The 25411-nt window shown below is 45.7% G+C and overlaps 2 protein-coding genes across 16 annotated transcripts in view; one reads left to right on the top strand and one right to left on the bottom strand.

Moving 5' to 3' along the window:
• IFT140 (intraflagellar transport 140) overlaps nt 1-15256 on the top strand; it is an 88300-nt gene extending 73044 nt beyond the window's left edge. For all 4 annotated transcript variants that reach the window (XM_039732503.1, XM_039732504.1, XM_039732506.1 and 1 more), the window contains 12 exons: nt 6432-6609; nt 8818-9008; nt 10016-10111; nt 10462-10594; nt 10684-10827; nt 11211-11339; nt 11546-11728; nt 12419-12625; nt 12788-13000; nt 13080-13246; nt 14223-14364; nt 14918-15256. In XM_039732503.1, the coding sequence (XP_039588437.1) occupies nt 6432-6609; nt 8818-9008; nt 10016-10111; nt 10462-10594; nt 10684-10827; nt 11211-11339; nt 11546-11728; nt 12419-12625; nt 12788-13000; nt 13080-13246; nt 14223-14364; nt 14918-15118 (1984 nt within the window). In that variant the 3' untranslated portion in view covers nt 15119-15256. The remainder of the gene's footprint in view (nt 1-6431; nt 6610-8817; nt 9009-10015; nt 10112-10461; nt 10595-10683; nt 10828-11210; nt 11340-11545; nt 11729-12418; nt 12626-12787; nt 13001-13079; nt 13247-14222; nt 14365-14917) is intronic.
• The window catches only part of TELO2 (telomere maintenance 2), a 35939-nt gene that overhangs the window by 759 nt on the left and 9769 nt on the right, over nt 1-25411 (bottom strand). For 3 of the 12 annotated variants that reach the window (XM_039732508.1, XM_039732513.1, XM_039732515.1), the window contains 8 exons: nt 24523-24639; nt 23491-23562; nt 22786-22956; nt 22055-22146; nt 21110-21209; nt 20554-20618; nt 19851-19966; nt 16087-16851 (listed from right to left, as the gene is read on the bottom strand). In XM_039732508.1, the coding sequence (XP_039588442.1) occupies nt 16748-16851; nt 19851-19966; nt 20554-20618; nt 21110-21209; nt 22055-22146; nt 22786-22956; nt 23491-23562; nt 24523-24639 (837 nt within the window). In that variant the 3' untranslated portion in view covers nt 16087-16747. Of the gene's footprint in view, nt 1-4257; nt 4465-10903; nt 11038-14386; nt 14930-16086; nt 19126-19850; nt 19967-20553; nt 20619-21109; nt 21210-22054; nt 22147-22785; nt 22957-23490; nt 23563-24522; nt 24640-25411 lie in introns of those variants that run through there. The other 9 variants (XM_039732510.1, XR_005630230.1, XR_005630228.1 and 6 more) reach the window with 9 other exon arrangements.

Raw genomic sequence — 25411 nt, 5'->3', positions numbered from 1 at the left:
AGACTGCCACAGGGCAAGGGGCTTCTCTTCACAGACAGGTGCTTCTCTGATAAACCCGTTAAAGAGAGTTGCTGAGGGTATTCCAAACTGTCCCTGAACCTGGATGTTTCCAGAGCGGTCCTGCCCAGACTGGCACTCCAAACGGCCTCGGCAGCACCGGGAGGAGAACAGGGATCCTGGTGGGCACTACCTGCAGCCGGGTGGTGCTGCCAGGGGTTGTACCCCTGCTGAGCTGAGCCGGGCACAGTTCTTCAGGCTTCACAAATACCGCACGAGTGTAGCATTGCCTCGTACACACTGAACTGAAGGCACAACATCCTGTCAGCACTGAGACCTGGCACGGACCTGCCTCGCCGGGCACTGCCACACCTGGGGGGCTGGCACGGGAGTTCACATCCTGGTAATCAATACATTAGGTTACAAACTGATTTCATTTTATAGCGGCTCCATCTTGCCAAGACAAGAGGCTTTGCCCTTAACCAACCAATCTGCCCTGACCCGATATACAGAAAGAAACTGGTCTGAAATTTTTTGCAAGACAACATTTTCTTTTCAAGACTTGTTGGTGAGAGAAGGGGGGAAAATTCCAATAAAGCTGATATGCTCCTGTAATTAGTTTTCAGCTACTGAAATTGAAGGTACTAACCTGGCTATGAACTCAACCCTCCTCCATGTGCTCTGATAATTTTTAATCTTTTAAACAAATTAAGTTTTAAGTACTTTGAGCATCTTCATCCCTTGAGAGCACTGTAGCATCATTGGTTTATCTTTTTCCCTGTGATTGGTCATGTTTCTGTACATTTCTGGTTTTAGAACTTCCAGTATAAGCACAGTAGTGTCTGCCATTCTTCAAATAAATGTCCTACCAGCAATGACTGTCTTTGCATATTTTAAACCCCTTGGGTTACTTGTTATTATGATTTTTGTTACTTATGATTTACTTGTTATTATGATGTTATTATTTATTATAAGCCAGGCATTCAGCAGCAAGGCAGATGATGTTTACATGCAGATAATGCCAGGACAGATTTACCTTTAGGGAAATGTCACACACCTGCTTCTGCCTCCCCCCATTTGATTTTTGTGATTTGGTGAAATTGGAGTGTGTATTTTCAGGAGGGTCCAAGCTTCCTTCTCATGTAACATTAAAAACAATAGCAATTATATTTTACAAAGGCTGAACAAATCAGTCTAATCATAGAATCATAAGGGTTGGAAAAGATCAAGTCCGACCACTGCCCTAGCCACAGAGCCATGTCCCCAAGTGCTACATCCACACAGCTTTTAAATCCTTCCAGGGATGGTGACTCCACCACTTCCTCAGGCCGCTGTGCCAGTGCCCAACCACTCTTTCCATGAAGAAATTTTCCCTAATATCAAATTTAAACAGTATGGGAATCCTGATCCTTAATAAAACACTGCCTTAGTGAATGCTTCTTTGCTGACAAACAGGCAGCAGTATGTTCATTTTTCAGCACTCACGGCATTCTGTGGGGCACAGGGGTTGGTGTCATACAACCCACACAGAGCAATCTCTTGGTGTTGGTTTTATGAGGGTAAGTGGAACAAAGCTATGTATTCAATGGGATATTATAGATCCATTCTGTGAAGTTGCTTTATCAAATGGTATGTTTCTGCCAGGGAAGAGTTTTTAGGAGTAGCCTCATCAGCTTTCAGTGTTTGGATCATACATGAAATATGCCTGACTTTTCTTAGAGTAGCTCATATAATATCATGAACGCTATAAAGAGTCTCATTGAACCGTTACACCTTTTCATCTATTACTTAATTCCTTGTTGTCTTTTAGCCCCGTGGAAAGTTATAACCAGGATCCTATAAATGCATTTTATATTAAAAGCATCAAACCTAATTTAGCAACATCAGCTAAAACCTCATTTTCTCTCATAAGTCCTTAGAGTTTTCCAGTCTAGTGGAAGATATCCCTGCCAGGGGCAGGGGTTTAGAATAAGATGGTTTTTAATGTCTTTTCCTACCCAAACTATTCTGTGGTTCTGTGATTATCTAACACATTATATAACATTATAGAATGCAATATTAATTTGTTATATATAATGTGTATATTATAGGGTCCAGTTCAACAAAATGCGGCCCACATTGAAAAGAGATTTTTTTTTATCCTGATCAATGTTAATTTCCCAAATATAGCCCATTAAATAGAGGGAGAAAAGGTTTTTCAGTGAGATGCTTCAGACATATAAATTTTCAGCACTTCTAAATAATATTCCATTTTTCCTTTAAACTTTAGTGCTTTAGGCAATGAAAAATACATGGTAACAGAAGAGTTTGTGAGGACTGTGGATGCTGTAAACACAGTTCCACAGAAAAACAGATGTGAAAGGTCAGATACAAAGCAAGGAAACTTTCATCAAATATGTGGTAAGATTTGTGTCCACTCTTAAGAGGCATCAACATTTGCTTCCCAAATCCCTGGCATTGTGGATGTGGCCTGGAGCCTGGGAGCACAGGATTCAGCAGTGTATCCCTGTGCCTGGTAAGGGGCTTGGGGCTCTCAGGCTGCTTGGGATGCCTTTCCATGGCTCTGCTCCCACTGCTGCTGTGCCTGGGCTTCCTTAAATTTCCAGCTTTGGCTGATGAAGTACAGATGTGAGAGGCTTTGGGGGGCGGGGGGGGGTGGTGAAAGGAGGAGGAGGAGGGGAAGAACAGGAAATTCCTGGAGTCACAGTTGGGGGCAGGGAAAAATATTACTTGGCATTTTTATATGGACAGCAGGGCCAGGCGTGGAAAGTAGAGTTGCTGCCTTTTAGGGATGCATGGAGAAATTCAGCTTTCTTACTACACTGGCAGCTGTTTTGAAATAAACTGTGGTTTTCCCTGGGATTTAAGTGAACCTGTTCTGCACCTCCTGTTTTTTGTTCCTTCACCAGACCCACATCCATCTGCCCACATTTCTGAAGGGCAGCAAAACTTGCCCTGGTGCTGGAGGTGTGTGGCTGCCAGGGAGGTTGTGCAGCTTGTGGTTGAGGTTGGTCTTCATGAAACAGAGAGAAATGGAAGTGGATTGTGGATGCTGCCAGGACCCCTTGCCCTTCCCTACCCTTTCCTCTCCATGTACCTTATCAGAGCACTGTCCCTCTTGTGAAGGATGTGTCTACTGGAAAGATCCAATGTCTGCTGCAGTTCCATGGGGAACGTGGCTGTTGCTCTGCCCTGTGCAGCTGCTAGCCAAACCAAGTGGGGTATGGCAACTGCTCTGGGCAGAGCAAGGGTTCCTTAGGTAAAACACTCCTTCAGGTGTTTCTTCAGGGTGGAAGCAGGAGAAGGGATGGTCAGAAGGAGTCAGTGGTCTCACCTCCCATGGCTTCTTGTGCTGGTGAGCTGCTCTGATCATGTCTCTCAGATCTTCGAATCATGGAACAGTTTGAGGTGGACCTTAAGGACCATCTAGCACCAACTCTCTGCCATGGGCAGGGACACCTTTCTTTATTGTCCTTCTTATCTCTTGCTGTGGTCTCCGTGCTGGGTGAGTCCATGCAAGCTGTGCTTTGCTGTGAACACTCCCAAATTCAGTGTCTTTGGTAAAGTTTGAGCCTCGTGGGCTCACCCCCTGCCCAGCCAGGGTGGGAGAAGGCAGTGCCTGCCACAATAAAATCAAGTGCAGAGCACATTGACTGCACATGTTTCTCCATCTGTTTGTTGCTGCCAGCAGCATACCCATGGCTCAAGACTCTCAGGTTCGTTTTGCAAATGGTTTGAAGTGTAGGAGAAAGAGGTGGGATGGCAGAACTCCAGCTCCTTAGGGCAGAGGTACCTGGGTGCCTGTGTGGCCCAAAGGCAGGTGGTGGGGGGGGGAAGAGCTCCCAAAGAGGAGTCCTAGGGGCAGCAGCTCCTGATGAATTTTGACACTGGCAAGAATTGTTGCCATCCAGGAAAGCTTAAAACAGCTGAGAGATAATGAGCAACATCTCCTAAATCCTGTTATGACTCCCTGCACACCGTTATCTTTTAACTTTTTACTTTAAAATACACTGTGTAGTTTGTTTTCTCTCAAAAGTTTCCACTCCCTGTAGTCTAAATAAGAATCTCATCCTCTTGCCTGTTTGAGCCCATGAACTCTCATCTTCCTGCATGGGGGAGTTGAGAGCTGTCAGAGCTCCAAAAAAGAAAGACTTTGATTTCCTTTCAGAAACTCACTGTTAGTCAGCTTGACAAAGGCCAGCACAGACGTGCGTTCCTTCACTCCAAGCCAGCTGGCTGTTGGCAGCTTCTTCTGGCACACTGCAGAGCTTGGGAAATGTACTTCTCTTCAAGTGCTGTGAAGCACAGCTGTGCCCAGATGCAGCTTTGAGCAGCTTTTCCTAAGGACAGAACTCAGGTGGCTGTGTTGGTCAAAGCCAGGTGAACATAACTAACATCATGTTGATTGTGTCAATGTTGTTTAAAGGTGTTTTTCCCACTTTTCCCAATTCCGGATACAGATAGTGTCTGGAATAAAAGAGAAAACTGTTTCAACTTTTCAGAAATTAGGAAGGTTACATCTGCTGACACAAGGTAGCATTTTTGTATTGAGTGGTGATGGTTTCTGTCAGGCCCTTCCAGGTCTGAAATTACCGTGCTTTATTTCAATGTTCCTTGTGGCTCCTCAGCTGGGGAACTTCAACATGAGGGAGAAGAGCATGAAGAGGCTATGTTTGAATACCACTCAGTTGTAAGAAAGGTGGCACTCAGACATGCATTCTTGCTTTTCTAAACCAGAAACACTTCTTTCTAAAATTTGTCCTTGATTTATCACTTCCATTCCTTTTTTATTTTCTCTATGCCGTTTGTCTCAGTGAAGTCTGTAGTACTTATGTTGATTAATATCTGAAACCTTCATATGAGTTGCGCTGCAAGTAAAAGATGCTCTAATTCTTGAGTAAATTACACAAAGAATTTTTCCTGTGCCTTTCTTAGTGTACTTGTTGAAGAGCAGGTCGTGGTTCACCTGTTCCGCTGCTTCCCAGTTAGTCAATTTCTCCTGCATATACAGGGCTTTCCCACAACCACTGGAAACAGAAAAACATTTCAAACATAGGAAAACTGGAAGGGAATTTGGTGGCAGGTCATAAAGTGTCATTCTATTCTACAATTTTCTTCTTTTTTCCTTGCTTTAAATATTTAGATCTTTACTTTGTGCTATGTTGGTACCTGAGAACTGCACAGACTGACCTCTGCTGAGGGTGACATTGGAAAAAACTTTATTTTGAATGCTCATGGTTTTTATTAGTCAAACATACTGCATGAAATTTTGAAGAGTCTCAAAAGTGGATAGAATCTGTGAAAATATTTGCTTGTCCCACTCTGCGATGTTCAGTTCTGTTGTGCTCCTTCTGCTGAGCAATCCTGCCAGCCATTCCAGCTGGGAGCATGGTCCTCAGCCCATCCTGCCTTGCCTTGGCAGGGGACTTTGCAGTGTTAACTCCAAGCTCATAGCCCTGAGTTTTGTTCTGAGCATCACAAAGCTTTTCTTTTTGTCTGTTTTATGCAAGTTTTAAATTAGAATGTGCTTGCTTGGTAATTTTTCTACACATCATTCCCTATTACTGAGTACCACAATTGGGCTCCCAATAGTTGTTCAGTATTTAAACTACTCCAGATTGCAACAGGAGATTTCCAGTGTGAGGTCAAGACTTTTTTCATAATTTTAATTTTGATTTCTGAACATCAGTGTGGGAGTTGTGACTATCTATAGGTTGCAGCTACAGCAGGATGGGCACATGATAAATGTTTATATACATGCAAACATAGAATCATGGACTGGTTTGTGTTGGAAGGAACCTTCAAGACCCTCTAGTTCTACTCACCCCTGCTTTGGGCAGGGATGCCCACTATTCCCAGGTTGCTCCAAGCCCCATCCAACCTGGCCTTGAACACTTCCAGAGATGGAGCAGCCACAGCTGCTCTGGGCAACCTGTACCAGGGCCTCCCCACCCTCAGTGGGAAGAATTTCTTCCAATCTGAATCTCCCCTTCTGCAACTTAAAGCCATTCCCCCTTGTCCTGTCCTTCCAGGCCCTCATCCCAGCTCCCTCACCAGCTCTCCTGGAGCTCCTTTAGGCACTGGAAGGTGCTCTTAAGTTCTCCTCAGAGCCTTCTCTTCTCCAGGCTGAATATCCCCAGCTCTCTTACCCTGTCTCCAGAACAGATGTGTAACTGCTGTTGTTTACACATTGGTGTAAATCAAAGTGCACAATATTTCTTTAAGGTTGGGGTCATTTAGCTCAAGAACTGGCCTTTGTGTGTGAGCCTGCTTCTGTTCCTGTTCAGTCTTCACACAGCTGCTGGAGTCTCTGTTACAGTCACCCCATTCCCAACGTAATGATGGTTTCCCCTTTCACACTCTCCCTCCTCACACCTCACTTGCCTTCCAGGTGACACAATAACAGCTCTCCTCTTTTTTCCTGTTTTCTGCAGTGAGGCTGTCTGGGAGAACATGGCTCGCATGTGTGTGAAGACTCAGAGGCTCGATGTTGCCAAAATTTGCCTGGGGCACATGGGTCATGCAAGAGGAGCCAAGGCACTGCGGGAGGCTGAGCAAGAGCCAGAGCAGAAGGCCAGGGTGGCTGTGCTGGCCATCCAGCTGGGAATGCTGGTAAATCCCACAGCCAAGCTGTGAATGGTTTATATCAGACCCTGAAAAATTACTCAGTGAAAGAAACTGCTGACTAAAGGAAACATCTTTTAAAGATTGTTTTATGTGTGAAACATTTAACAAAAATATGCGTTCTTGGGGCATAAGCCTCTTCCAAGCTTGGTCATTCTAGGTCTCACTGGATTTAAAAAAGGCTGTATTTTATTATAGTTAAAATGTTTCAACAAACATGTTTTAAGCTCTGATATGGAACACAAGTTCCATTTTTAAATTATTTGTTTCTACAGTGAATGGATAGAATTGTGTGCTGTCACAGAGTAAGGGCTGACCTGAGGCTGTTGAAAGAGTTTAAGGAAAATAGACTTTTCCTGTGGGGCTAGACAGCTCTGGTCAGTCACATTCATTGCCTGTGCTGTCCCAGGGATGCCTAGTCACACAGATTTCTATCCTGACCTCTCCCACTGTGTGAGCAGGAACATGGCTGGATCCAGCTCAACTAGAGGACAAGATCTGGCTGTTCCCCCATCTGGAGCCTAACTTGGCAGCAAATACACCCCGAAGTGAACCTTGTGTCTCATGTCTGCCTTCATTCCCCTTGATTGCCAATAGAACTGATATCTAAGCTGGGTTTGAGACCAGCATTGTCACATGGATAGAAAACTGACTGGTGCTAGTTAGAAGGGAATTAATATTCCACTAATTTAATACCTTCAGCAATGATCCATAAGAAAGCCAGAAATTTTTAGTTTGGAAACCATAAGAGATCCAGGCATGTGATCCGTCAGACGGAAAAACTGGAAAAGAATTTATGAAATAACCCACAGTCTATAGGAAATACTGAACTAGATAAAAAAAATAGCAAGGTGCTATGACAGCAAAAATCAGTTTGGGGCCACGTTTGAGGAGATGCCAAATCCTGGGGCCTGGATTTGGTAACTCCTGTCTATGTATTCAGGGCAGCTACAGCTGGAATGATGACCTCCAGCTTTTAAGTATCTCATTACAGAAAAGATAGTTGATGAACTGGAAAAGGTTCAGACAAAATCAATGCAAATTTCTCAGCTCTTGGAAAGATTTCACAGAAAAGGAAGTCTTGAAAATGGCCAGATCATTGGAATTTGGTTTGAAAAGGTATTTAGCAATCTGTAGTTACTTGATGAGTATGAGAGAGAGAAAAAGACAGAGAGTAACTATTCTGAGTTAAAGGTAAGGAAAAAAGGAAAATTCAAACTAAATGTTTGTAAAGGCTTCCTGGCAGAGAAAACTCTGAGGCTGAGAAGTGTCAGTGCTTCTTTTCTTGGATATTTAGATCTGTTTGGAGAGGTAGAAAGGAACTACAGCAAAAAAAGCAGTTTAACTGCTTTTTTCCATCTTGTACAGAGTCTTAGGGCAGGCATCTTCCTTTTCCACTTTCTGTGCTTTTTAAAATTTGAAACAATAAGAGACAGAAAGCATTTTTCTGTCTTGGACAGATAATCTCAATTTACTAAATATAGTGTTCAGCTGGACAGCAGTTGGGTGGAGCAGGAAAATGCTCCTTCCACAGGAGTTAGAACCTCTCAGAGAATAAAAATAATAGTTCCAAATTTTCTCGCCCTTGCGTCAGCACTGGCAAAACCCTCCTGTTCTAATTCTGCAATAAATGATTAACATTTATTCCCAGGAATGGAGCTCACAATGTTGTCCACAAACAGCATTGATACCTCTGAAATCTGCTGGGAGGCCACAGGGGTTCCCTCGCTTGCAACACCTTAGTTCTCAAATCCTGAGTGCCAGATCTTCCCTTAAGCCTCACCCCTGAGTGGGCAGCATGATCAGTAGCTGTACCCCCACCAAAGCATGTCTCCGTTTTTGGTGATTCACACTCCTGATGACAGCATTTGATCATTGATGCCTTGCTTGTTTCACTTCCCTCCCCCCCAGGCAATCCTGTACAATAAATGTCAGGATCAGAGTGCTTTCCTTATTTTTATGTAGCCATCCTGTTTGCCAATAACATGCTATCGCAGACCAGAGGGTTTAACTAACTATATATATGCTTTATATATATAAACCATATATTTAGTTGGTTAAACCCTCTGACTGAATGATTGTTGTTTTAATTGCACTGCAATGCCCTGCACTAATAAACTGCTCCAAGGAGTTCCTGGTGTGACTGACAGGCAGCATGGCTGGGGCTGACAGGGATTTTGGGTGTTCCTCTCCCAGGAGGACGCAGAGCGGCTGTACAAGGACTGCAAACGGTATGACCTCTTGAACAAGTTCTACCAGGCCTCCAACCAGTGGCAGAAAGCCATTGAAACGGCCGAGGCTCACGACCGGGTTCACCTGCGCACCACGCACTACAACTACGCCAAGCACCTGGAGGCAACTGGGCAGCAGAACCTGGCACTCACCCAGTAAGCACCAGCTGGGTGTAGCTGGGGGACTGGGAGCCTCTTTCTCCTGTGAAGATGGGTGAAGGAGGATGTTTGAGATGGCCAGTAAAAATTAATTATTTTCCTGTTTCTGGTGCCTTCTATCTCACAGAGTGAAAGCATTCCCAGTGAAACCTTCCAGCACCCTCCCATGCAAATAATGTGTAGTGTCTTAAAAAGTCAAGAGTCTGTTTGGGCCAGTAGAGAAAACCCACTCATATCCAGTCCTGTGTTTGTCTCTGGAAGACCACTGCGATCTTTTCTTTCCTTTTCTATGAAAAAAAAATTACTTGCTTTTCCCGAGAGTCCCAGCAGACACAACTGCTGCAGCAGAATTTAATTTTATTTGGTTGCTTCTGGTGGCTGATCCTCTCCTGTTACGGCCAAGTCCCATGAGAAGTTAGTCTTGTATTTCTTGTTTGAGATCTTGTTTTTATATGAGTTTTCCAATATGAAAGTTCCCATCATCATTATCATCATCATCCAGTAAGGTAAATTCTGTTCAGAATCAAAGCAGAACACTGCTGTGCTCAGGCAGACCCACTGATGGCCATGGTGGGCAGTGGGGTTAGGAGACGTGGGTGCTGGGGAAGGGCAGTGACCTCTCAGCAGTGGCAGAGGCTGATGTTGCAGTGGGTGGTACAATGTGGAGCCTGAGCCATTTGTGACCTGTCCAGCCAGGTGTGCTTGATGCTTGGAGAACTTTCTGGAATACTTCTTTGGGACATCATTGGCACTTTTAAAGTATTTTGTGTGCTGTGAAGATCACACCTCCCTTATTCCAAGTGCCTGGCAGTACCATTGAATTTTTAATTTTTGATGGTGCTGGTGGACTGCAACTGGTCTTACAGTGAACTTATACAGCTGAAGCAGTTGTTGCCAGTGTTGTCTGTTGATGGCTGGCAAACAAGATTAAATAGATGTTTTACACAGAGAGAGCTAATAAGGAGGCTGTCTTTTCACATCTAATATGTTCTTCTTCTCTACAGCTATGAAAAGTCAGACACACACAGGTTTGAAGTACCTCGAATGCTCTCTGAAGACTTACAAGCCCTGGAGAACTACATCAACAAGATGAAAGACAAGTCAGTGCCATTCTTGTTCCTTCTACAGGGGCTGTCAGGTCTGACATACAATTTGTGATGAGTGCAACGATGACAGAGTGTGAATCTTCTCAGTCTCATTCAACCCCTGCCTCATCCACTATGACCCTCCAACAGCTTTTCAGGTTTATGCTGCACTTGCACAAGAACTGCCACATTGGTTATCTGGGCTGAATTCCTGTATAGTGCAGATCTTGGCAGTGTCACACTTGGGTTGGGGTAAACCATGAACACACTAAGAAGTGTGTTCAGTCTTTAGTTCAAGCTCTCTAGGAGTGAAAAATAGCATCTGTCAGTTCTCACTGCTGCAGTTAATATTGTTGCTTTTCCAGAAGCCTGTGGAAGTGGTGGGCACAGTACTTGGAGAGCCAAGCAGATATGGAGTCTGCATTGAAATACTATGCACTGGCTCAGGATTATTTTTCCCTAGTCCGTGTTCACTGTTTTCAAGGCAACATTGACAAGGTAAGGCAGCCTGCTTCCACCTGCTTCCAGAGTTCTTATTCCTGGGAAGAGCATGGACATGAAGTAAAGCTGTACAATTCCCTCTGTAGGCTGCTGAAATAGCAAATGAAACGGGGAATGGGGCAGCCTCCTATCACCTGGCACGCCAGTACGAGAGTCAGGAGGACATCAAGCAGGCCGTGCACTTCTACAGCCGAGCCCAGGCGTTCAACAACGCCATCCGCTTGTGCAAGGTACATGGAGAGGCGCAGCGTGCCCACACCAGCACAGGGTTCTGCCCTTTGTAGTATAAGGTGTTTGTCTGTTCTGTCCCATAAGACACTGCCTGCTCTTGAACAGTCCATGATGAAGCTACTCCTGGTTTCTGCTGACATCTACCAAAGGTGGATCAATAAAGCCTTGGTGGTTTGGAAATGTATTTTCTTAAACAGATCAGAAATTCCCTGAAAGAAATAATCATAATCAACGCTGAAAATCACTTGGGTTGTAGAGGTTTTACACAGAAGGGGGTGAGAGTTTAATACTATGGGACAGCATGAAGACACAGGCTTGTAAGAAGTTGGAATTATGAAATTTTTATGTGCACACCCAGACTCAAACCTTTGCTTTTGAATAGGCAAATGATTTAAATGATCAGCTGATGAACCTGGCTCTCCTGAGCTCACCAGAAGACATGATAGAGGCAGCCTGCTATTATGAGGAAAAGGGGGATCAAATGGACAGAGCTGTTATGTTATACCACAAGGTAAATGTTTTTTGGTAAAAATTCCCAGATTTTACACTGAAGCAGTTTCTACAGCAAAGGAATGTTAAATCAGCTGCGGTGCTTACTATGTCCTGCTTATTAGCAATTTTTTCATGGTGAATAATGCTTTATTAAGCCAGAGTGTCCTGTGAACTGGTTCTGTAGTGCTCATTCTAGTCTTTGAAGCCTCATTCCTAATTTTGCAGGCAGGACACTTCTCCAAAGCCCTGGAGCTGGCCTTTGCCACGCAGCAGTTTGGGGCCCTACAGCTCATTGCTGAGGACCTGGATGAGAAATCCGACCCAGCCCTGCTTGCCCGCTGCTCCGGGTTCTTCATTGAACATGCTCAGTATGAGAAGGCAATGGAGCTGCTGCTCACAGCCAAGAAGGTGAGCTGAGCCCTCTGGTCCCCTCTGCACAGGTCGAGGAGCACAACAGGTGTGTACCTGCACGCAGCCATTCATCTGTGCAGATAAACAGATACAAGAGACACTTGTAAAGTTTCAAGATTCCTCCTAAGCCAGTGATTCAGAGGCACTGGCAGCTCAGCCTTGCCAAAATGCTGGAGACCAGATCAGTCTGTGCTCACTCCTTTTCAACAAGCTCCTATGGCTGGCTTTCTTCTACACTTTGAAAGGGTACCATAGGCCTTTTCTGGACTACAAGCTTTTGTATAGCCTACTCAGAATTTGTTCCTATATGAGAAGTACCAAAACATTCAACAAAATCTTTCAATGTATTTGTATTTGCTGAAAATGTTACTGTTGATCATGCCTAACAAACCTGACTTGTATGTCTCTGACAATGTCATGTTCAGAGTCAAAATGGCTGAATCTTTAGTGGCACACTTGTGTGAGAGCAATGTTGTTATGGAAGAACAAACATGTTCTTCTTAGGAAACAAATGGGACAGTGCCTGAAGAGGAGCTTATGTTGAGACACATAACTGCAGCCCAATGTTCCAGACAGAGCATCCTCAGCTACTTGTGTTTCTAGCTGATTTCTGTAGGTACACCACAAGCAAACGTGAGGTATCATGGTAGTGTTTGCAACATCTAATTGCTCTCTTGCTCCCATCAGTACCACGAAGCTCTGCAGCTCTGCCTGGAGCAGAACCTAACCATCACAGAGGAGCTGGCTGAGAAGATGACAGTCTCCAAGGAATCCCAGGATCTCTCTGAGGATTCCCGGAGGGAGCTGCTGGAGCAAATTGCCGACTGCTGCATGAGACAAGGCAACTACCACATTGCCACCAAAAAATACACACAAGCAGGAAACAAGATAAAGGTCAGCCTGGATAGCCTCAAAACAAGGGTGTTTTGAAAAGTAAACCTTGAAGCAGACTTCCTACAGTAGCTACCCAGATGAAACTTCTGAGCCATCTTGATGGTGTTTTTGCATTCACAATATTTTCCATCTCTCCCTCTGTGCCAATCTGTCCCTTGCCAGGCTATGAGGGCATTGCTGAAATCTGGAGATACTGAGAAAATTGTCTTCTTTGCGGGAGTTTCCAGACAGAGAGAAATTTATATCATGGCAGCCAACTACCTGCAGTCACTGGATTGGCGTAAGGATGCAAAGATTATTGCAAATATCATCAACTTCTACACCAAAGGAGGGGCCCTTGACCTCCTGGCAGGTTTCTATGATGCATGTGCTCAGGTACTGCCCTTTCTGTGACTGGTGAAGGTGTTTGGTTTATTGGCTCTGGAGCAAGACCATCTCCTTCCTCCTCTTGCAGGTAGAAATTGATGAGTATCAGAACTATGAAAAAGCCCACAGAGCACTGACAGAAGCATACAAGTGCCTTTCCAAAGCAAAGGCCAGAAGCCCTGTGGAACAGGAAAGCAAACTTGGTCACCTGCAGAGCAGGATGAGTCTGATGAAGCGGTTCATCCATGCTCAGAGGTGAGCTGCAGCATGGATAGCACAGAAACTAAGTGACAGAAATATCATAGCAGGATAGAAGTTGTAACAGCACCTAGAGTTTAATAAATAATTTGGAGCTTGCTGCAAAAAATAAAGCTGCTGATACATTTTTCTAGCAGGGAAACCATAATGTGATTTTTAAAAGTGCATTTAAAATGTTGCATTAAAGATGGAAAGGTAACCTGAAAGAGAAGAATATAGACCAAGGGAGGTGAAGCCAGAAAGGTGACTATCATAAAATCACAGAATCACTGACTGGTTTGGGTGGGAAGGGACTTTAAAGACCATCTTGTTCCAAAAGTCTGCCATAGGCTGGAACACCTTCCACTACCCCATGTTCTTCTAAGCCACCTCCAACCTGGCCTTGAACACTTCCAGGGATGGGGCAGCCAAAGCTTCTCTGGGCACCCTGGGCCAGGGCTTCCCCACCCCTCCCAGGGAACAATTTCTTCCCACTATTCCATCTAACCCTGCCCACTGGCAGTGGGAAGCCATTCCCCCTTGTTTTGTCCCTCAGGGCCCTTGTCCCAAGTCCCTCTCCAGCTCCCCCTGGAGCCCCTTTAGACCCTGGAAGAGGCTCTAAGGTCTTGCTGGAGCCTTCTCTCCAGATGAACACCCCCAGCTCTCCCAGCTTGGGTCCAGAGGGGCTCCAGCCCTTGGAACTCCTTCATGGCCTCCTTTGAACTTGCTCCAGCAATTCCATATCCTGCCTGTGCTGGGACCCCAGGGCTGGGAGGAACTCTGCAGGTGGGGGCATCATCTGAGCAGGGTGGGGCAGAATCTCCACCTGCCTTGCTGCCCACACTGGCCAATCAGCCCCAGGACAAGGGAGGTTTCTGGCTTTTGTTTGGGCTTCTGTCATGAAACCTAATGCAGTAAAAACTCTTCCCTGTCTTTAGCTGGACAAGCTGAATGCTCTCCTTCGGCTGTGACACTTCCTTTTCCCCTTTCCTAGAGTTTACCCTGAAGACACTGAAGAAGCAGTCAGGCAGTGTGAACTGCTCCTGGCTGAACAGGACTTTGACAATGCCATCCGGCATGGTGATGTCCTGGGATTTTTGGTTCAGCATTATGCACAAGTGGAGGAATTCCATACAGTAAGTAAAGTCTAATTCTTCTAACCTACAGAAGCCATATTGTTCACCTGTGCAGCTTGGTGGAGCATGGCTCTCACACAGGAAGATGTTCCATGGTAGGAACCTAAATGTGCAGCAGGGTGAGGCACAGCTCAGGAACTTTACCTCTATTTTTCATTCTATGGGAGAACAGAAAAGGAAAGCTTACAGGACACAGAGTGTAAATGGTGGTAGATTCTTAACCATTCCCAGTAATTCAATGAGAGTAGAGGGTAAGTCTGGGGGTGTGCTTCAGCAATGCCACCACACACTGTGTTTGCTACCTGGCCAGAGAAGAAAACTGTAAAATGGCAGTTATTTGAGGAAACAGTGAATCGCTCCTTCAGGGCAGATGTGCCACACACCCCCTGAACAGGTCCAGTGCCTGCTGCTCCAATGAAACATGAGGGTGCCAAGTGCAAGTTCCTCCAGCTGTGCTGATGAACTTCACTTTTAATGTGCAAAGTACAATAAATGGTTTACTGGGGCCCCTGTAGCAGTGCTCCCTCTGACAGTGATCTCTGCATTCCTTTAGGCTTATCGCTACCTGGAAGAGATGCAGAAAAGAATTCCAGCCTCGAACCTGAGCTACTATGTGTCCCCACAGACCATGGAGGCCGTGCACCGAGGAGCTGGTGTTCCCATGAGCCAAGCCCTGGCCCCAGCACACTCTGGCCATGGCAGCATGGATAACAGGGAGGAGGAAGAAGTGGCTGATGAAGTGGAGGACCCCTGACAATGATAATTTACCAAATGCAAAGCTGACTTTATTATCAGCTCATTTATTCCATCCTCACTGGGCGCCCAGATCAGTCACATGCTGTTGCCACACAGCTTTTTGGTTATTACCAAGAAATTTATTTTTCCTGCTTGACTGTACAAGCAACAGTATTAGAGTTAATATGTTCTCTCAAGCACAGCATACAGCAATTTACATGTTAGAATTCACATCCTGTTAGAAAGCTGGTTTTAGTATTTTAATAAATTTGAGGCAGAAAAACCCATTAAGAACTGCATATTTTAACTTCACTTTTTCTCAGTACAGAAGCGCTGAATAACTGAGGTGGAAACTGTGAGTTGCCTTTCAAGTACAACTGTGATCTGCTAAGATGCAGGTCTGTGATTCCTTAGAAGTGAGACCTTCTGAAAACAATCCCCATCCCATTTGTATAGGAGCTTGGTTAAAAGTCAAACTACCCACTCCTGCCGGCTGAAGGCAGAGTCTCCCCAACAAAAGCTTCTGTGTTTAAATAAATCAGAGGGTCATGTGGGCTAGAACTCCTTACAGACATCTGGGGTAAACCTCAGAGTCACAAAGTGCCTGGGTTGGAAGGGATCCTGGACGCCCCCTAGTCCAATCACTGCTCAAGCTGGGTCATTCTGAGTGAGTAAAGCTTCTTTCTTACTTTGAAGCTCCTTCTCTTGCAGTTACATCAAACCACTCTACTAGTCAGATTTTTGGAAGTCAGTTTCTTCCCTGGCCCAAGCATGACTGAGAGAAGTAAAGCTTAACGTAAGAACCAAGGTTCTGCTCACCTCTCTGCCGGTCACCGTGCCCTGCCAAGGAGCAATCACCAGGATACTCACCTTTCTTACAAACTAGCCCTTACACTTAGAATGATTTTTCTTTTTCATGTTTTGTGACTTGCTTCAAAACTTGGGGTGAACATGAAGTTTCTAAATTGCTTTCAGGGAAGGTTTGGGGAGATTTTAAGGTCAAAATCTGAGCATTATTTATTCTTTAGCAGAAACTTACTTCTCTACTAAGATAATGCAAAAAGAAATCCCTGTCCTATTCCTTCCTAACCACAGCCCAGTTCTAGCTCAGGCTGTTAAAGTCTGGCACACTTTCAGCACTTCAGTGTAGTTATCCAGTGCTTGCATCCCATCAGTAGAGCCATTTCTTCCACCCCTTCCAGCAGCAGACCAACAGCTCATCCCCCGAACTCCAGCTGCTCAGGGACGTGGGAGCCTTCGTAAGGGGCAGGTCAGTGGCAAGGGGCCCTCCCCAGCCCTCCTGTTTTTCTGGCAAGAAGGCTCTGTGAGATCTTCCCTGTATTTTTAGCTGAGTGCTCAGACTTGCCAAGGTTATAAATAGCTGGGGTGGGGGCTGGGGGCGCGGGAGGATGGCAGCGCTTGCCTACCTTCCTGCATCTGTACACGCTGTACCGGATACCCAGAGCTCACTCAATTGGCCTCCACTACAAAGTCCAGATGTCAAGTCAAGCTCGCTGGCTTACAGCTCAGCACCCTTCCCCCTTCTTCCTCTCCTCCAGCCAGGTGACTGCTGAAGAGGCCCCAGCAGTGCTCAAATACATCCAGCTGGCAAGAGCACAAGGTAAAGGTCATTTCTGTTACCCTTCAGCTAGGAAGGAACAGCTTCAAGTTTCTTTTTCAGGTTCTCCATTAGCAGCAAGTTTTGCAGGGCCAGCCTTCTGCAGTCCTCATCAGGGTCTTTCTCCATCACAACTGCAAAAGAAGCAGCCATTATTAATTGGAGAATGGGAAAAAGTGCCCTTAACACTTTTCACTATTTTACTGACAATCACAGAACTAAACAACAGCATTTGCACCTACGGCTGGGCTGGACATCAGGACTTGCAGGAACTGCATTAGGCCAGAAGGCAGAGATGCACAAACTTGATCATGTAAAGCAGCATAAGTTCAGCCAAGCCCTGACTGTCACATGGGGTAGTGCTCCAGTTTTTTTTGAGAAACAGTCAGTTGGTCTGAAACACTGTAGAAACTGTCTGACCTTGGATCCTATGGGATTATCTCCATGCCAGAATTTGTACTTGTCACCCTGAGCTACACAAAAGCTTTGTACAGCTGAGCTACAAGCATGAGTGAAGTTTGTAGCTAGAAATCCACTTTCTTCACAGTCTAAAGTCTCCACTCTGCCATTCTTGCAATCTAAAATAGTCAGTGCTCCTTCCTGAATTTGGGGTCATGATGCCAACAGGGAAAGAAAGTGACAGGCCCCAAGCTTCAGCACATTCTCCACTCTGAGAAACCAATCTTCTGATCAACGGGTTCCACATTCCCCACAGCACATAAGGGCAATGTGAGGCTGTTCCCAGCAGCTGTTATTCCAGGGGCCCTTAATGAGCCTGCAAAGTAACAACCAGGATGCATGCAGGATGTCTAAGCAGGGGAGCCTGGAAGAGCAGGGAGCCTGTGTGAGGATATCCTGTACGCACGAGTAGTGTGCTGGGAGCCCAGCACTGTCAGCCCAAACACATGACTCATGTCACTGGAGCACAGCTATTTATAATCCAGAGAGAGCTGCAACCTGGTGCTTTCATACTCCCTCTGCAGAAGACAAAAAGGAAGGTTACAAGGCAGAGTGAAACAAGCTCAAAAGCTGAGTGCTGTTGGTGCTGTTTCTGTTCCATGAGCATGGACCTGGCACTGCTGGCACTGCATGGGAGGCACAAGGCACCAGAGTGTCCTGTTGGTCCTGACATAAACCTCACTTACCCATGACATAGCTGCAGAGCACTTGCAAGGGGTGGGGATTTCCCTCAAAGGCAGCTGCTGAGGAATCAAAAGGTTCCTCAGGGAATGCTCTTTCCTAGGGCATTTCCTAGAAGCATTTAGATACTCCCTCCCTCCCCCAGGAAGGATCAGGCTGCTCAGCAGCAAGTCCAGCGGGGTAACTAAGGGTAATGATGGACAAGTCCAAAGTGGATTCTCGTCTCTCTCTGTAGCCGGTATGTCCCAATGCATCCAGTAAGCAGACAGTGCCAGGCTGCAGCCAACAGGTTGAAGGGCCAACAGTCAGTCATAGGACTACAGCAGTTTGCAGAGGTCCAGATGTAACAACAAACTGAAAGAAGTCTGTGGATTTCTACTAAGCACTTCATGTATAACATTTCCTATCCCACTGTTCATCACTGTGCTTTGGCCATGGCAGGAGAAACACAGATGCTTTAAGCTAAAACCCAAAGTGGCTAAAAGGCATAGTAGTCAAGGCTCCCATGCAGGACACTTGGCCATTCCCAGCTACAACACAGCTAATACACAACTCCTCTTGCAAATCTTGTCTAGAAGAGCCTTGAAGCAACAGCCAAGTCCATGAGCACAGACCTGTGATTCAGTCACAGAAGCAGGTCTCTAGTGCCAGACTTGATCTGCTGGAGCAGCCGGGAGGGCCCAATACCTCCCTGTGCAACTGTTTCCCCAACAGCCTTACAATAAATAGCAAAGGCACAGCTCAAGAAGCTGGTGTGTTTCAGGAAGCAGCTCTAGAAGCCCTTTAAATTTCACTTAAATTGCACCTGACCATATGTGAAGCTGAATTCTTTAAGGCTTCTGAACGACTCCTACAGCAGTTTTCCTTTCTCTGGTATACCCACAACAGTTATCTTACCCTGCTCTCATTCCCACCAGAAATAATCATGCAGCTTTCATGCAAAAGCACTAGATGAAAAGACAGGGCTATTACACTACCTACCAGCATGAAAAATTGCTACTATCTTGGTCATCCTCCTCCTCCCCAAAATAACTCACTGAAAACAGACTATGCAAACCCTCATGCTGGAAACACATTCTTGAAAGGCTTTGCTTGGTAACAGCAGTGTTAAATGCAGAGACAAGCAGATTCCTGAGAGTACACAGTGTCATGGGAAAAGTGAAGTCTTCAGCCCCACATGGCAGCTCTCTTCCGTTCAAAGGGCACAGAGCACCCCAACCTGCCAGGATCAGAGGCCAGCTGGGTCAGTGTTGCTTCCTGCTTGCTCCCTGTGGGAAGCGACTCACCAAAAGTGAGAATGGTGAAGGAAACCAGACCAGGGAGTCACAAGAATCACACACACAACACAGTGAAGGCTTCAACATTAGTTGCTCTTTTCACTCCAGCTCATTGCAGTACCTGAGCACTGATCTGTGCAGCTCCAGCCTGCCAGAAGCTACAGACACAGTTTGTGTTGATGTAAGATGTGCTGGGTTCAGCATTTAAAGTAATTTGCTGTCTTTTGTATCTTTTTCTTTGCATCGATAATAGGAAACTAGAGACTAGGCCATGCTCCTTTTCCTCCTGTTTTCAGCTCTAACAACATCCCCCTTGTGAGCACACGGTGTAAACAGGCTGTACAAGCTTTGTCTGTTCCTGCTGGCCAAAGTTGCTGCCTGGGTGTAACAGGCATCGTGACAACACTTCAGGCAGCTTCATGAGGTGGGTGGCTGGCTGCTTAGATGGAGAAAGGGGGCACAGACTATCTTTGGGGATTTTTCTGGGTGGCCTGTGAAGACAGTCACAGTTTGTAATGCCATACCCAGTTCTTGGCTTATGCCTCAGGTACCCCAGTGCTGCACCCCTACAGCACACATGGTGCTCTCCTTGCTGATCATGCAGATTTCTCATGTACAATGCCAGAACATCACTGCTGCCATCACAATTAAAGAGATGCTGCACAAAGACCACATCACTGACCAGAAAAGTACTGCTGTACCCCACCAGATCTTACCTCCCAGCCAGGACTGAGTCTCCAATAGCTCTTCTGTCATGTCTGCCAGCATTCGTTCTGTAGGGACACTGAGGAGCAGGGAGGAGATACAGGACAAAAGGCCCTGGCGCACGTACCTGTGGACAAGGACTGAACTGGTAATGCAACTTTATGCTCTGCATTGATTTCCTCACCTCAGGGGCTCTCCAGTTTCAAATGGCATGACAACTTTTGCCATATTCCTGCTGCTTAGGGGTGTAATCTTGCAGTGTGTCTCACATACAGAGTCCCTGTCATGCTGTGCACAGGAGCCTAGCACAATTCAGAGTCCTGGACACGTTTGAGAGCAAAACAGAAATTGGATGTTTACAGACTTTTGGCTACATGTTTTAATTCCTTTCGAAGACTGAATGCTGGAATTTCTGAGCTCCCTGGGTAAACACAGATGAAACTATCACATGGACAGGTAGTTAGGAAATTTGTTAACCTTTCTATAGGTAATGGCTGTACTGCCACACCTATAGAAGACACCAGCGAAGTTCATATATTGGGCTGACATTAAACACAGTCATAAGAACACATAGCTGGAGGAGAGCACAAAGTAAATGCATTAAGTCACTGACACTCTGAGCCAGATGCTCATCTTGGACAAAGACAAACCATGACTGGAGGCTGGCTCACATCTGATCTTTAAAAATGAGAACATACAACTACAGTAACTCACGAGTCCGTGTGGAAACGCAGTGCCCAAACAAATTCCAGCAGTGCCTTTCCCATTGCTGTCGCTGCCTGCAAAAGAGGATTGTGACAGCAGCACTGAACACCATCCACACTGCCCTGTAGAGCTGCACCTCAAGACATACTGCTCATGGAATCACAGCATGTCCTGAGCCGGAGGGAACCCACAAGGGTCATGAATCCAGCTCCTGCTCTGCACAGGACACCCCAACAATCCCATCATAAGCCTGGGAGTGTTGTCCAAATGCTTGAACAAATGTTTTGTTAAGATCAGATACAACTGAATTTAGTGGAAACTTTGGTGAAATAATGTGCCCAATCCCCCAAAGAAGTTGACACAAAGCAAAAGACAGTGCAGGGATGGCTTGAATCCCATGTCTATTTCCGACTATTTCTTCCCAGCCCAGTTCACAACTTCTCAGCCCACTCAACTCCAACTTGCTGCAGGTCTCAGTGCAGCAAGCCCTGAAGCACATGGCTAATCCAGAAGACACCTCAAGTTCCCAGGCTGGAAGTCACCCCTGCCCTCTGCCCTTCCTTACCACGGTGTTGACAGCCAAGTACATCAGAACTGCTAAAGTGTGAACCAGTCTTCCAAGGACTAAGTGATCTTCTCCCAGAAGATCAAATGTTGTTAAAGGCCTGCAAGTACAAGGCACAGAGTTGTGTAGCAGTGAGAAGGATGATCAGTGCCTCTTTGGAACAGTCAGGAGGGTTATGCAGGGGGAATTGTCCCCAAAAGCCTGAATCCCTACAACAGCAGTCATTATTCAGGCACTATCAGGTTAACAGAACTCAGAGCTGTTTGCTCTCATCTTTTCTCCCAGACCAGTAGAGGATATTGCTCCCGCAGAGCAATATCCTCTACTCGTACAGCAGGTATCACACATTGTACCAAAAGGCTTTACCTGGCTTTACCTGTAAAGACCTATAGGCAAAAGCTGCCCCCACTGCCATACCATTACAACTGGTATTATAATAATCTTGGTTATCATGGAACTGATTACTCAGCCTTCCTTAGGTTCACAAAGACTTAAGGGACTGACAATAAACTATGTCCTGTGTCTTATACTGTGGCCTCAAAGACCAGTGCAGGTGACAGGCCAAGGCAGAGACAGAGCTAACTTTGGTTCAAGATTGCAGTCCGAGCTCTGTGGTTTGTGTGAACCTCCCACAGTAGAGGCCCAGCCAAGACAACTGGTGTGGAACTGCCAGAATTACTTGTCTGTGTACCTGCAGATGGATCTTCACTCCTGCAGGGTCCTACATACTCCTGCCCCACAAGACTTCAAAGGCTTAAGTCCAAGAGACTACAACCATCCCCTCCCCAAGCTTTGTGAAAGACACAAGTGTCAGTGTGGTGTCACTGGGCTCCTGCACAGCTCCTCAGCTGTAGCCTGCTGCTTTGAGACAAGTAGGGCAAGCAGAAAGTTTCACTCGGGCAGTTGCCATGTCCACATCCCACATCCTAAGGTGTTCACACTCACCTGTCAAAATGCTGAATCAACGGGAAAAAGAAATACCCAGCAACAGAATTGAACTCGTTTGGGCAGGAAGTCAGTTCCAGACGACACTGACCCTGTCCAAGAGAAAAATGAAGTCTAGGCACAAGATACAGCATCCAGCTCTTCCACTTCACTGGACACTGTCAAGACTACAGATTCCTTGCAGCCAGCCCGTCGTCAACTACTGCTTGTATACCTATGGCTACCGGTTTCTGACTGGATTGCTCACTTCCCACTTTGGATCTTCAGCACATCTAAACATTTCAATACAATATGCCTCAGTACTGCTTGGTTAGATATAAGGAACAAGAACATGCAAGGGATAAAGGAGTTTTGGAAGGCAAACTCTCCAGGCTGAACCACAGGGGAATTCTGGAAACTAGGAAACTGGCATCAATTTATCTCTCTGGAAAATAGGAAGGTTGAGACAGTGTAGGCAGCTAGTCTGACAGAGGCCCTGGGATTGTGAGTTGAAGTCACAGCTCCCTGCAGTGGCCACACAAGCTCTGAACAAGCACAGAACAATTATCCCTCAAAGCCAGGTAAGGATTTTCAGGTTTATCTTCCCCTCCCTGCTGGAGAAGGGAAATACAAATTTTCCTTTGGATTGGGCCCACTTTCATAGGTATTTTTTTCTTTCCAGACAGAGCTTACAGTATCTCCAAGTGTCCCTATTTCTGGTGGATTTTACGTTAGCTTGCCTCTAGCCTCACCGTATTAAATCTCCGAGTCTTGCTTTTGATCCTCTCATCAACGATTTTTCTCCAGCCCTTAGAGCTGTCACTTCCTGGAAGGAGCTGGATACAAGGCTTTTGGACATCAGAATGTGTGGTCTTCCCATGGAACTTGGGACAGGACAGTTCCTGAGCTGCCAAAACCAATACCTAGATAAAACAGAGAGAGGTTCTGTTAAAAATGGGTAATTCCTAGGGAACAACAAAAGCGTTACCTGCATCCAAACTGACTGGAGCAACAGGGCAGAAAGGCACAACAGTTTTAGAGTGAAGAACAGCAGGAAATTGACCTCCAACAGCCACCTGGCTCTGAGGTACTGACCAAGCACTTGGTCACTTAGCCCTGAAACAGAGTAGTTGCTCCCCCTTCAGACTCAAGTGTGGGAGGAGTCACAGACAGATCATTGTCCCTCAGAAAGGGAAGGTAAAACAGACTGATGATGTGAAAGTAAACAGTGGCTTTTCCCAGGGAAATGCCCAACACATGCTCTGCATTCTGTGGGGAGGGATCCCTGTGTGATGGAGTGGAGCAGGATTAGAAACAAGAGGGGAATGCCAGACACAAATAGTAATGTAAGAAATTCCCATGCCTCTGCCTCCTCCCATGAGGAATAAAAGGTAAATCCATTACACCTCAGCACTGGCACAGCAGACAGAAGGAAAGTGGGAAGTGAGAGCACTCACATCAAGGATGTCCATGCGCTGACGGAGACTGTAGTTCAGAGAGTAGAACTGAGAGGTCAAGTACTCTGCAACCTGTACAGAAAAATCAGGGTACAATGAACACAGACCCATGCTAGAAACAGCCTTTCCATTAACTCTAAAAGCATTTAATTTCACAGATTCTTCTTCCTGTTAAGTAACAGCAAGCCTCCAAGAAAAGAGAAGAAACACACAGTGTAAATGGGAAATTCAGACACTTCCACTTCTAGATTCTCCCAAAAAATCTAAATGATAGATGAGACTGCATCATTCTTCTCTCCCTCCTATGCAGAGGTACCCAAACAACCACCACAGCAGCTAGGAGACCTCACTGTGGCCTTTCAGTACTTAAAGAACATCACAGGAAAGATGGATGGAGGCTTTTTACTGGGGCCTGGCTAGCCTGAAAGATAAAGATGTTAAACTGGCAGAGAATAGATCTAGATTGGATATTAGGAAGGAATTTTTCCCTGTGATGGTGCTGAGGCCCTGGCACAGGGTGCCCAGAGAAGCTGTGGCTGCCCCTGGATTCCTGGAAGTGTCCAAGGCCAGACTGGACAGGGCTTGGAACAACCTGGGAGAGTAGACGTTGTCCCTGGCATGGCAGGGGTTTGGAATTGAATTGGGCTTTAAAGATTCTTTCCCACCCAAAACAGTCTGTGATTCCCTCATTACAGTCACCAGTCAGCCTTTCTCTGTAGAAGCCCTCTGTGCCTCAGCCTCCTTTTATGTGAAACCCTTCAGTACAACAAGTTCTTATCTGATCTGCCTTGTCAGGTACACTCACACGAACCAACAGCCTCCAAACAGTTCCTTTGTTTGACAGGGTGTTCTTTTTCCCCCTGGTTCAGACATTCCTTGTAGATTCTTCAGGAGCATAAATAATTGTTAGACCTGAACTACCTGTTCTACCACACAAACAGCTCCCTCTATCAAATGAGAAAGAGACTTCAACTGCTTCAATTTTTGCCTGTGCTTCAACTGGAAAAAGGAAAAATAGTAGGAGGAACTCACAGGTATTGGGTCTGTGGTTAAAACAGCTACTTGAGCTCTTTGACGGAGTGCCTCAAAGCCTTCAATGCAGGTCTTCTCCTCCAGATGCAATAATATTTTTGCCAGCTCCACACTAACCTGCTCAAAGTATGAAAAGAATAATCAAAACCCTGATGGTGTTTGGGTTTTTTCCTCACAGGAATTATGGACCACTTCTAATGGTCAAACAAAGACAAGGAGGTCTTTTGTTTAGGCAACATGTCCATTCCTTAGGAGGGAGAGAAAACACATTAAGCCAACTGCCATCAGACTTATTTCCCAAAACCTTGAACAGATTCTCCACCTGCCAATTCTCTGTCCACATTTCACTGGGACTGTTTTGGAGTAGTAGCATCATGACATTGAATGAGTAGTCACTGTAACGGATGGGTTAAAGGGTACAGCAGCACAGCCCTTCTCTTTCTCAGCTGGTGTCTCCGACACTTGCAAATGTTCACTAGCAGATAGTGGCAAGCACTCTTTGCACAGTGACCTTGCCCCAGGTTCCTCTCCCCTGAGCTTTTTATCTTGACCAGTACAATCCAATTACTCCCTCCACAAGACATTATGCTTGTACAAACAAATATGGAAAGTGCATTTGATTTTGCCTCCGTTTTCGTTGTGGAATAACAATTAAACTGAATTTCAATTCAAAATCCAAAATGGCTGCTCTGTAATCTTATTTTTTAGTGTTTTTCCTGCCCAGCATGGAGCTTCCTCACACTAGCAAGCACTACTTGTAGAATGTTTTATTTTGAGCACTGGAGACAGCAGAGTGCTGCCAGCACTTTTGCTGCTCCTCTATTCCCCTGTGCTCTATTGCCTCACCTACAAGGCAACTATTTCCTTCTGCTTCCAAGTTGAAAGCTTG

This window comes from Passer montanus, unplaced genomic scaffold (assembly GCF_014805655.1).
Source record: "Passer montanus isolate IOZ18808 unplaced genomic scaffold, ASM1480565v1 scaffold8, whole genome shotgun sequence".
NCBI lineage: Eukaryota > Metazoa > Chordata > Aves > Passeriformes > Passeridae > Passer > Passer montanus.
Note: the sequence above shows the minus strand (reverse complement) of the source record. Positions and strands in the feature narration are given on the sequence as shown.